Raw genomic sequence first — 11,735 nt, 5'->3', positions numbered from 1 at the left:
ATTACAAGCTGTGTATTATAGGTGGCTGGACTTGGGATTTATGGTTTGTATTCCTCCAGCTTAGTGTTTAAGAACACTGATGGTGAACATTTGATTGTATTTTTAAAAACTGATTTTGCCTGTGCTGAGATGCTTTCACCTGCTTGTAGTTGAGCTTATCAGCCCTCGGTAGCTGCCAGCTGTGAAAAATCACATACTATAATGTTACCTTGTTAAAGCCTTGAAAATATGCATGAAAAGCAGCTGGAAACCTCAGCTAATCTGATTTTTGCTAACTTCCCCCTACATGTAGCCCTTTGCCAGAATCTCTAGGGCATAGCTATCAGGGGAGAATGTGAAGAACAAATCACATTCAAACTACCAAAGATAGCACGTGGAAATGAACCTCTCAACAGGTCAAAGCCTCTGAGAGAAATCCAAGGTGAATAGACTTTTCTGGATTCTCTTTCTGTTTTGTCCTATAGAGAGGATGTAATTATCATTTATGACATATCTTAGCATCTTGCCATAATTCACATTGCAAGAATGATTTACACCATCTGGGGCCTGAAGTGCATTAAAAGTGATCTAAGGACTCCCCTTAATTGCAGTGAGCTATGAGTCAAGCCCTTGAACTCTGTTAGGGCAAGCTTCACTAAATGCAGTCTTGTAAGCAATTTTTATTGAAATGTAAGCAGTTTTTGACTGCAGAAGGCAAGCTGTGTTGATGTTTAATAGTTGATTTACTCAGTGGCATGTGTAGAAAAAGCTTAGGGAAAGAAGGCCAAGATGTGCAAGCTGCTGGAGAATTTTCCATCTTGAACAGTGCTTAAAGTCAAGTAAGGAGTAAATTTTTGTTCCTTACTTAAGTGTGGACATATTCCAACTCCCCTGCAGGATGAGTTGTAATAGCTTACTCTGCTGAATTCCTGTGAAGGTCCTTCTTTGTTATTACAGTGCCTAGAAGTGTGTATTTATAAATGACCTGGCCCAACAGAATTGGCCACTTGGCAGCGTTGTACTTCAGCTCACTTTTGAAGTGAAACTAGTAAATGGAAGGGTGAAGGGGACAGGAATTTCACTTGTGTGCCTGTGTATTAAACAGCACTGTACAATCCAGAGAGGGATTTAATGGTTTACCTTAAAGCTCAGGCCTTCCTTCAGTTGTCTGGGCATTGCGAGGAAATACTAGAGGTATGTAATGGTTTGGGAGGTTGGGGGTCTTTTGGTGTTATACATGAGTCCCCCAGCTGATGTTCCGAGACAGTCACAGAGTAGAGAAAGTCTTGAGCAGCTTACGCTATCAGTAGACAGGAGAGATGGGCACAGCTTGATAGGACGCTATTCTAAAGAAAGAGGACTTTTACAGGACCACACAGCAACCCAGTAATAGTATTTTCTGAGCCTCAGTGTAGTATTCAGCTGCTGGATCAACTGCTTCCAAATATTGTCCTTTTGCTGGGTGTAGTCTCCTCCTCTCTTTCCCAAAACCCAAGGTGCCCCTAGAGTCTGCAGTACGAGCTGGCATGTCCTGCAGAAGCCCCTTAGCCTGGCTCCTCCCTCTCTTTTAACTGTATAATAGTGTTGAATGCCTGTGAGCATTCAGTGTTCCAGCAGTTTCATTGTGCCTGTTCATCGCGTTGCTTCTGCTAGTACCCAGTCAGACAAACGGAACTAGGAGAGGCTAAAGGAATCGCTGTAAGTGAGATACTGCCTTCAGTCACTGCTGTTCTTGTTCTAGATGACAAGGATCAAAGCCTGTGTGCAACAGGCTGTCTCCTTCCTAGCTGATGGTTGTTCATCTTTGCTGCTGCTGTTTTAATACCGATGCCTTCCCTCAGCACTGCGTACAGAAGACTGGTTGAGGAGTGATGTTGTCATCTTTGTTTACATTTTGAAAGACCGAAAACCTTCTGAGGAGTGAGAGCTGATTCTAGCAAAGTAACTTTTAAAATCCTTAGTTTGTTTTGCTGTAAAGCCAGCATGAGAAAACTTTGTAGTACCTCCTCAGGTAGATGGTGAATGGATATCGCAACGATTAATTTAAGCTGTATCTAAGGAACTCTTTACACACTGGGAGGCACTAATCCCCTCTGCCCTCCCATTATTCTCTCTCTAACTGATTCCATTTGTCCTTAAATGACTCTAGTACTAAATTGGAGCTAGGGAACTGGATTAGCCTTAGCAAAAATTCTTTTTGCACATATTTACACTCTCTCTGTTCTTCTAGACAGTCAGCAGCCAGTGTGTTAACAACTCTTTCTTTTCAAGGTGATGCAAGCAATATATTACCAGCTCTGATTAGCTTTTTTTGAAGGAGGCCACTTGAAATAAAGATCATTTTGTAGTAGGTACCAAATTGTAAGGAAAAAGTAGCAGTAATTTTACAGGTTAAATCTACCAGGAAAAACTTTGTTCCTCACTGGCTCAACCTGAAGACTGCTGCTACTTTTCCTTTATGTGCCCTGCTGGGTGATTTAGCTGTTCAGTTCATGTGCTGCTCTGGCAACAGCTAACAGTAGCTACCACTTTGTCTCTATTCTACAATTACTTTTTTAGAAAATGTAGGCTGATCCATAACTCAAATGTCAGTCCTCTCCTTTCATCCTTTCACAAGGATCAAAGTATTCCCCTTTTGAAATTTTTTTTCAACAACAACAGCAACAACAAATTTAACCCAGAAAGAATCGTCTGTGTAAATTTTATTCACCTCTCTTATTAGGTGAAAAATGTAGAGAAAATGAGTGAGGGGAAACTACTGAGCTGTAATGTCAAGAGTTTTCACAGGAATGCAGATTTGGGGAAAATTTCATAAAAGTTGATGAGCTAAGGTTAACTGAAGCCAGTGTTTTCTGAGCATCAGTCAGAAGCAAGTAACACCATATGTAGGATTTTTTTGCCTACATAGTCTCCTAAATGGTAAGTTTTCTTTGGCATTTTTAATACAGTTTTTATAGCTTCTGGGCTAATGGTGTTCTGAACCTTGTTTGACACTATGATGACAAATACAATCAAAAATATTGCAGCAGCTTGAGACTTAATATAACCTGGCATTGTTTGTTTTTCATAGTTCTGTTGCTGTTTGACAATGAAAAATGTACAATTATTTCAAGCCATGCAGAAATTTCATTGCAGAGTTTGAAATGAAAAAAGTTACTAAATATGCTGGTTTTTACCCTCTTCCCCCCTACCCCTTTTGCCTTGTTCAGTTAAGAGTAGGAGGTTGAGACAAAAGAGGGCTTCAGAAACGGTTTCTCATATCACTTGACGCAAGGTGAAACAGCTTTGTTTCAGATCATTTTAGTGCAAATGAAATAAACACCCTTGTTTTCTGCAACCCAAATGAAAAGTGAAATTAAGGTTTTGCTTTTAAGCCCCCCAAATGAGAACCTCCTGGAGGAGGTTGGTTTATTAGTGCCTCAGCTGGCTACCAAAATTTCTTTAATAGCACCTTCCCATTTCTCAGAGCATAAGGACCTAGTACTCAGGAGCAGTCTGCTTCAGTGCTTTGGTTTCTCTGGGAACCCATGGGCGTGTGCCCCTTGTTACTGCACATACCTACAGCTGCCTCTCTCCAGAGCTGGCACACTGATCGTGGCACAGTTCTCCTTCCTTTGTGGAGAGCTGACTGCAAGAGAAACAGTGCAACAACCAGTGGATACCTCCACTGGATAGGTTTGTTACTTCCTTTTCACTGCAGTGAAGTGTTCACCAGAACCTTTTCTTTAGTATTTGTTATGGCTGGTCTCAGAAGGGACCATGTTTTCACCTGGAGACCTTTGTTTGAATTGGGACTCTTCAGAATGAGGTGCAGAAAACCCAGGACATGCTGATTTTAACCCAGCAATGAGGAGCTGTACAACCAGCTTTAACTACTTGCCTTTCATCTCTAGCAGGAAGTTTCCTTTAGACAGTAGATATTTCTGCTCCAATGGATAAAGGTCTTCACTTCATGTTCTGCGTGATTGCAACCATGCTGCTCCTGAGAGAATCAAGTCAGACAGGTGAGAAAAATGATCTGAAAATGCTGGCTGCATCCAAATCTGGTTTTGTTCTTCTTTACAGAGTGTTAATTCTCTCAGTCTTTAACTGCTAGTGCTTACAGGATTTTGCCTTAATCTAAGACTTTTCTTTTAAATTGGTTATTAAGACATCACCAAGGCCTACCTTGTTGTTAACAGCTTGTGATTGTGACTTTATCATGAGCGCTGTTATTAAATGGTTTTGCTGCTATAGTTGTAAATCAGGTGACAGAGATCAGGGAAAATGAGAAAGCCTAGAAAAAGGGTGGTTAGGTGTCCTCGAACACCATTATTGTTGTTAAAGCTGCACTCTTTTGAGTCTATGGTCCATTGAATTGCAGCAAGATACGCCGATTAACTTGTTCTTCTGTGAGTAATGTTTTCCATGTTACTTGTTTAGCCCCTCTGCTCGCGGCATGTTTTGGGAAGAAGAGGGGATTTAGTGCATTGAAGTTGTCAGCTCTGTGAGTGTCCAGACTTTGTAGACAAACGGTAACGCTACGTTCCCCCTGAAGTTCCTAAGGGACAGTAGTAGGAGCCTGCTGGGGACTTGTGCACAGCGATCAGCCAGTTGGATCACACTTTGCTCTCGGTGTGAGGAGCTGGGAAGCTTGCTTTTGCAACTGAACAACAAATGCTGCTGTTTCAATCTTATTGTGGCTTTTTGGTGTTCTGTACCTGGAGTCTAGACTCAGGCTAAGGAGTAGCTTGACCTTGCAAAATTACTGGGAGATAAAAATTGGTTCTCTGTTCAGAGGGTTGGGAGAGCAACTTCACTTCCTCTGCTGTGTCTCCTGTCCATCTTGCACACCCATCTCCTATCTACCCAGAACTGGTAACTGCATAGCTATGGTAGCAGCAGTTCACCTCAGGTTACAGATACTTCAGCCGTTTGCTTTTGTGACGATGGTCAAATTCTCTCATACTGAGAATTCCCTCATCCTGAATGTCCCAGCGTACTCCAAAACTGTAATCCACCTGACCCATCGCCTCTTCTTTTAGTTCAGCTCTCCCTCCTGCTCACAAGCTGCAAAAGGGGAAATGCTGGCAAAGGACGCAACGGCGAGGGTACTAGCCTAGAGAGGGAGGATGGGGTAGAAAATTGGGGTGAGGTTGGCCAGTTCTTCAGAGTGCTACAAGCTTTTTCACAAGAAGTTAAGCAGGGAGCCATCTCCCCTTAGAAGGCTGGGCGTGTTCAGAGTAGAAGGGGTAAGGACAAGGCTGATTTTTGCAGCCACAGTCATTTCCTGCAACCACAGGCCTGTGGGGAACGGGAGTGGAGGGATGAGCCTCTTTTCTTTGTCTTACATTTTTGTAGACTCTCACAGAGGATTCTCACAATGAGGACTTGGCTTCTGAGCAGTGTCACTGCAATGAACTTTGAGTTAGTGCTGCAACTTGATTACTGACGGTCCTTTCAGGAGTTCCTACAATGGGGCTTTGAACAGCTGCATCCAGAGCCACTGTAGGGGAGCTGAAGCCCTCAGTACAGACTGTTTTCTTCCAAGAAACCCTAGCAGGTCTTCAAAAAGGAGCCTCAAAAAGCTTTTACTGGCTTTAATGAGCTTCTAAAGGGAGACAAGAGAACTCCTTTGTGAAGATTTCCAGCTCCCATGGAGAACTATAGTGGAGAGGGAAAAAACAGGTTTTGTTTTACAATAATGTAGAATTCAGCACAAGGCCAGAAAATGCAAAACCAAAGAACGAATAACACATAATGAATGAATATGTTGTTATATTTCATGAAAAACTCACAGCTTTTGCTTGAAAGAGTGAAAACACCCTAGATTTTTTGTTTTCTCTTGAGGGATTTTTGGCTTTTGCGCTGTGAATTCTTTGATTCCAAGGAGCAATGCTTTGCACATTCCAGAAAAAACATCCTGGGCAATTAATGAGTCACATATTGACACAATTGTGGTTTTAATTCTGCATCTCGGTCATTGTAGTTTAGCTCTCTTGCAGCTGGGGTGGGATTGAGGTGTTCTCCTGAGTATTATGAACGGGGAAGCTGTGGGTCAGATAATTTAACAGGTCTTGTTAAAAGTCACACAGCAGAGCACAGAGTAGAACCCAGAAGAACGACTAACCTCAGTGATAGTACTTTTATGGGTGGGTCTTGGTGTTTTTACCAAAGAGGGGAGTATCTTTACCTTGGTTTTACAAATGGGAAACCGAGGCATAGGAAGGAGAAGTGATCCAGAAAAGGTCAATAGCAGATTTGACAACTTGACATTTGGTGTTTACGCCAATGGTGCTTACAGGGTTGCACCGGCTCTCTTCACACTTGAACTCTTTCTCAATTCTTTGTCAATTTTATGTACTTTCCTTACTTTCTGTTCCTTGATGGGATACAGAGAACAGGCAACACAAGACAGGCTTCCTGGTCCCTCTTTCTCTAGTGCTGTCACTGTTGGTTTTTTGTTTTGGTCATGGCCCTTTTGGAGGTTTTAATCTTCGCAGGAATGAAAAGTCAGGGTGCTTATAATTTGAGGGGGGAACGGAGTAGGACGTGGTGGAGAAAGGTTTCTACCCCAATGGTTGCAACCCCTTTGGCTCCTTTGACAGTAGGAACCTATCATTAGTAGGGGAGGGGAAGAAGAAGAAAACCTACTGTCTTGGAACTTAATGGTGATGAACTTCTGGTTGTTTACAGGGCTTTTCCTTGGGGATATAGACACGGTTTTGCAGGAGTTAGGGGGAAGTCTTAGTTGTGTGAAGTAGCAGGAGAGCTGGCTTTTCACCTTGTCAGGGAGGGCAATAAGGAAATAAGGTAATTGATTCTGCAGAGTCCATTCCTCAATGTGCGAGTGACAGCCATAATCATTAGGTTACAATTAGAACCTTCTGCAGCCTGAATTTAGTGGTGTCTACTTCTGCTTCTGTTTGTTTAACTATTACTGTGCTGTGAATAAGGAAACAAACTTGACAAAACTGCTGCAAGTCGACTGCACTACGAGCTTGTGAGTCAAGGATAATAATTTTGTTTATTTAAGTGCAATATGAAATGAGGGTATGAAACTTCACTTTTAAGGAGCTGTAAATATAAGCCCTGCAAGAAGTTGATTTTGTTGTTGTGTTTTTTCAGGAGCTACGAGGAATGATGATGCTGTGAGTAAGGTATGTTTAAGTTCATTGGTGCAGAGCTACCAACGAAGGCATATGTGTAAAAGGACTTACATTCTAAATGCAGAAATAGATGTGATCATAGTGTGCAATGCTTTTAATCTGTGAAGAGTTATTACTTTAAATGTACTTTTCATGGCTAGTGATGGCCATACCTAAGTCTGTATGTCTATGCTTTTTTTTACTCAATCTTTTGTCCAGAATTCAAAATTCAATCATGCCTCAAGGAAGAATCTGCACATAGCCCTGTCTTCACGGCTTATAGAGTTTAAACCTCAGACTTATTGCGTCACTTATGACCTTTATAAACTTAAAAAATTCAGACACATATGAACATGCAGAGATACCTTTATTAGTTCTTAGATTGTGTGTTTTATTTCCAAAAGCTTGCACTTAACGCAAAAAGGGTATGTCTGGGGCGTAATTCCTCAGGCTTTGGAAGAAAGATGGCAAATGCCACTTAAAATCTAACCTGCTAGAACACGTATATATTCACATAATGCGGTATTTGTCGTACAGACTTTCCAATCAAAAATGATGGGAGAGTTGGTTATGGTAACATTGGTTATGGTAACGTAATTTCAATTAATTGAAATTAATTGTCCAAATGGCATAAGTAGAGACAGAACTTGTATCACGTGAATCTCAGCTCATTTCTCAATCTCAAAGCATGCTGGATGCCTGTCATGTGCCTAAAAGAGCGTTTTTGGGAAAGTCGTGGAATTTCAATCAGTTTCAATTGGCATAAATGTCCAATTGTTGATTCCAGCATTGAGAAATAAACACAAGCAAACAAAAAAACCCTAGAGAAACACAATTCCTCTCTTGTCCTCCCCTCTTCCTGGTCTCCAGTCCCCTCATTGCACGCATTTTATACTCAGTCCCTTTGGTGAGGCAACAAGGTGGCATGGGAGATTGGGGTCAATATTGTGTGGTTCCTCCTCAATTGCTCCTGCACAGGTTCTTCCACTCACTGCAGCCCCGTTACGGTTGTACCTCCTCCTGCATCTCCTCTCTGTCCCTCCTTGGGGCAGCTCTTGCGCTTCTGCTCTCGCTTGGGGCGGCTCTTCTTCTTTGGCCTTTCTTCCACTCTACCGTCCCTCCTGCTCTGGTAGCTTTCTTATTTCTCCTTTGCCCCTGTTTGGGCAACTTTCCTGACCTGATATTGTCTTCAGTGTCTCTTCCTGCTCTAGCGTTGTCTCTTATCCAGCAGTTACCACCCTTTTTCATGGTGCCTATGCAAAAAACGTCTTTAACCTTGTCTGATTCATTCAGGTTTGGTGTGCTGTGGGTCTGTTTTGTCCATTTCTAAGCCAGCTTGAAATGGCCGTGTCCAGCACTGGGCAGTTTGTGACCTCCTGCAGACGTCACCCCTGTGCCACCTCTACCCACCCTCCTGCTACTGAAACCCTGCAACTTTTGCCCAATAAAATACTTTTCTGGTATATTTACAAAAGTTGTAGTGTGTTGTTGAGATTATTTTTTTTAAGAACCACTTCGACCTTCAATAACTAGTGGGTGAAGCCGAGTAAGAGGGATAGGCCAGGATTTTTTGTTTTATTCATCCTCTTGTTCAGTAGGCATAAATATTTTAAACAGAACTGAAAAGCAATGTGACTTTTTTGCTTTTGTCTAAGAGCAAATTGTAGCTTATCTGGCAATAATAACATTCCTTCCAGAACACTCTGCATTAGGTAACTTCTGATCAGAGCTTCAAAGACAAAGCTCATCCCTCAAATCCTTCCTTTGCCGAGAGAGAATTGAAAGAAGATCGTTCTGCTCCCGGAAGAAATGGAGCTTCATTTGCAGATCTTGTACTGCATATGTACATACATATATATATACACACATACACACACACCCATGCTCTCTCACTCTGTTTAGAAACATCGCTGTGTAATTTTAGAATAAAGGGATACGTTTAAGACCAACAAATCTTACAGAATTAGACTGCTTTACCGGCAAAAGCTGGAATTGTTCCAAAGTAGTACTGATCAGAAATTACCTCGAGTTGTATGACTCTGTAAGGTTGGAAAATGTACTCTTGAATTCAGCGTTCTGTGCAGAAGTGAATCCATGTTTCCTCTCCTCCTCCTCTCGGGTTTCCTACTCTTCTGTGTCTCCTGGAATTGCTCTCTAATAAGACCTTAATTGGCTGCTAATTGTTTTGTCTGCAACATGAATTGATCTCTTTGGAAGACTGTACGCACTGAGTATCTGAAGAATTGTGACAGCATTTAAAGTGATTTTTATTTGGACAGAGTATGCTGGCAAAACGCAATAAAGTGAAATGCTTGTGATTTTATTACTGTTAGAGAACAATGGTGGTGAGATTGCTGCATCTTACAGGAGCAGATTTATAGCTGGTTTAATACATGCACACACCCCCCCGACATCCACCCCAGGTTCTAATGTAAGACACACCCTAGCTAAGTGGGGCCATGTATGGGAGTTTGAAATCCAATTATTTCTTCTTCATTTTTTGATTTGCAGGGCACTGGCTCAAGGGGACCAGAAGAGGGTCTTCCAACTTTGACTGTCACAACAATCCTGGTAAGGCAGTGACGCAACACTGATAGCGGCAGGGAGATAGCTGGAATTACACTTTGCCTTTTTTTCCACCCATATATTTGCAGGTGGTTTTTTGGGCTGTCTTTGACACCGATATCCCTGTTCATCACAGAGAGTGTTTTTGGAGCACTGGCTCAGTGGTGTAGAGGTGCAAGCTGTCTGGAGTTTGCAGTGGGAGGGTTTGAGGGCTATCAAAGTCAGCCCACAAAATGGACTGGGTGTACACTTCTATAAATCACTGCTCTGTCAAGACTGCCCTGCTGAAGCTGTAGTCTATGACTAGTGGTGGCACATGACTGCAGTGAATATCTTTCAGGTTTGGAAAAGTTGTCCCCCCAATAATGTGGGTACAGGTCTTTGGGGAGGGTTTGCCAAAAAAACGGTTTAATTCACAGTCAGTTGCACTGCAGACTGTGGGAGCGTGTAATTGTGTATTTTTCCCTCAATATGCAGGAAGATCCTTATGTCATGGTGAGAAGTGCAGAACTGGAGGGATACTGCATTGATTTGCTGAAAGCACTTGCTGCAATGCTTCACTTCAGCTACAAGGTGAAGGTGGTGAGCGATGGGCAGTATGGTGCCGTCTCTTCCAATGGGAACTGGACAGGGATGGTTGGTGAAATTTTGAGACAGGTAATTTTCACTTTATTTTTGACAAACTGCAGCTCTAGAAGGAAAGAACAGTGCTAGCAGCTCTCAGACTTCGTTAGGATTTGCTCAGGGACTGCACAACTTGGAGTCATCCTGCCTGTTGTGTAGAACTAATGAATAGCGAGACTTGTAGTTGGTTTTGGCCTACAAATATGGAAACTAAGGAACAAGGAGACAATGGCCACAGCAGGAAATCATTGTTACAACAAGGCGCTCCTGGTGCAGTGCTTGTCTTGTCTCAGAGGTTACCCAGTGTTTCTTTGTAGTCTTAGAGACTGTACAGACATCTTAGCTCACTAATGAAACAAAGATAATGGCTGTAAGGAAAACTTACCTTGAACTTAACCACTAGGTGAAACTTGTCTCTTTCAGAATGGTAACCCCTTAGACTCTTCAAGGAGATGCTTGAACGCACATCTTACCCCGTCAGGTGCCATTCCCTATGGCTAGCGTTCTGTCATCTGTTGGTAACATTTGAACTAAACCTTCTTTGCTCCTCTGAAGTCAGTCATGTGTCCAGCTGTCAGTCACGTAGCTGCTGCAGCTAGAAACAGAAAGGAACATACCTTCTGGTTTTGGTAAACAAACCCAATGTGGTTCATGGTGCACAGCCTCAGCTTGTGTGTGTGATGCTGTAGTAGGAAACCAGAAGCCCCAGGTACCAACCAGCACCCCATTAAGAACAATGCAAAATGGAAAACTGTCCTATTTCTTGGAGCTCACGGTCTAAGATGATAGCTGTCTGTTGACACAGAGAAGGGATTTGACATGCAGATGTGTGCCCACTCAGCCTGGGAACCATTCTGTTTGAGTGACAGAAATCTTCAGGTAGGTTGGATGCTTGATTATTTTTTATCTCCATCTTAAAGGAAGCAGACATTGCAGTGGCTCCGTTGACAGTCACGTCAGCAAGGGAAGAGGTGGTCTCCTTCACCACGCCATTCCTGCAGACTGGGATTGGAATCTTGCTTCGAAAAGACACCGCCTCTCAGGAGATGTCTTTCTTCCACTTCCTGGCTCCTTTCAGTAAGGAGACCTGGACTGGCCTTTTATTTGCTTATGTGCTGACGTGCTTCTGCCTCTTTCTTGTTGCCAGGTATAAATGAATTTGTTTCACAGATTTTGTTCAAGTCAGATCTCAGTTTTAAAGGAAGTACCAGGTAGCATTTTGCTTTGAGGAACCTTCTGTACAGGTCCAGAACCAGGGCTAATAAAGCTTAAGTCACGTCAGACTAAGACAGCATTGAGAGCAGGATCTCCCCATGAAAAGCGCCATATCTCTTTATGTGGATTACCTAGGGTTGCTAAAAGGACTATGTGTTTGTACTTCAGCTCTTCTTTCTCACTTTTATCAGAGTTTGTTTTGAACTATGACCATGTTCTGTCGTG

At 42.5% G+C, this 11,735-nt stretch overlaps 1 protein-coding gene across 5 annotated transcripts in view; it reads left to right on the top strand.

The window, feature by feature from the left end:
- Positions 1-354: 354 nt before the first annotated feature.
- LOC115343222 (probable glutamate receptor) overlaps positions 355-11,735 on the top strand; it is a 16,263-nt gene continuing 4,882 nt past the window's right edge. Inside the window, exons 1-6 of one of the 5 annotated variants that reach the window (XM_030018921.2) lie at positions 355-1,677; positions 3,876-3,983; positions 7,087-7,118; positions 9,618-9,677; positions 10,149-10,328; positions 11,216-11,442. In XM_030018921.2, coding sequence (XP_029874781.1) covers positions 3,911-3,983; positions 7,087-7,118; positions 9,618-9,677; positions 10,149-10,328; positions 11,216-11,442 — 572 coding nt within the window. In that variant the 5' untranslated portion in view covers positions 355-1,677; positions 3,876-3,910. Of the gene's footprint in view, positions 1,678-1,718; positions 2,899-2,923; positions 3,984-7,086; positions 7,119-9,617; positions 9,678-10,148; positions 10,329-11,215; positions 11,443-11,735 lie in introns of those variants that run through there. The other 4 variants (XM_030018922.2, XM_030018925.2, XM_030018924.2 and 1 more) reach the window with 4 other exon arrangements.

The sequence above is a fragment of the Aquila chrysaetos genome, chromosome 6, assembly GCF_900496995.4.
Source record: "Aquila chrysaetos chrysaetos chromosome 6, bAquChr1.4, whole genome shotgun sequence".
Taxonomy (NCBI): Eukaryota; Metazoa; Chordata; class Aves; order Accipitriformes; family Accipitridae; genus Aquila; species Aquila chrysaetos.
The sequence above is the reverse complement of the archived record's forward strand: the minus strand, read 5'-3'. Positions and strand labels throughout refer to the sequence as shown.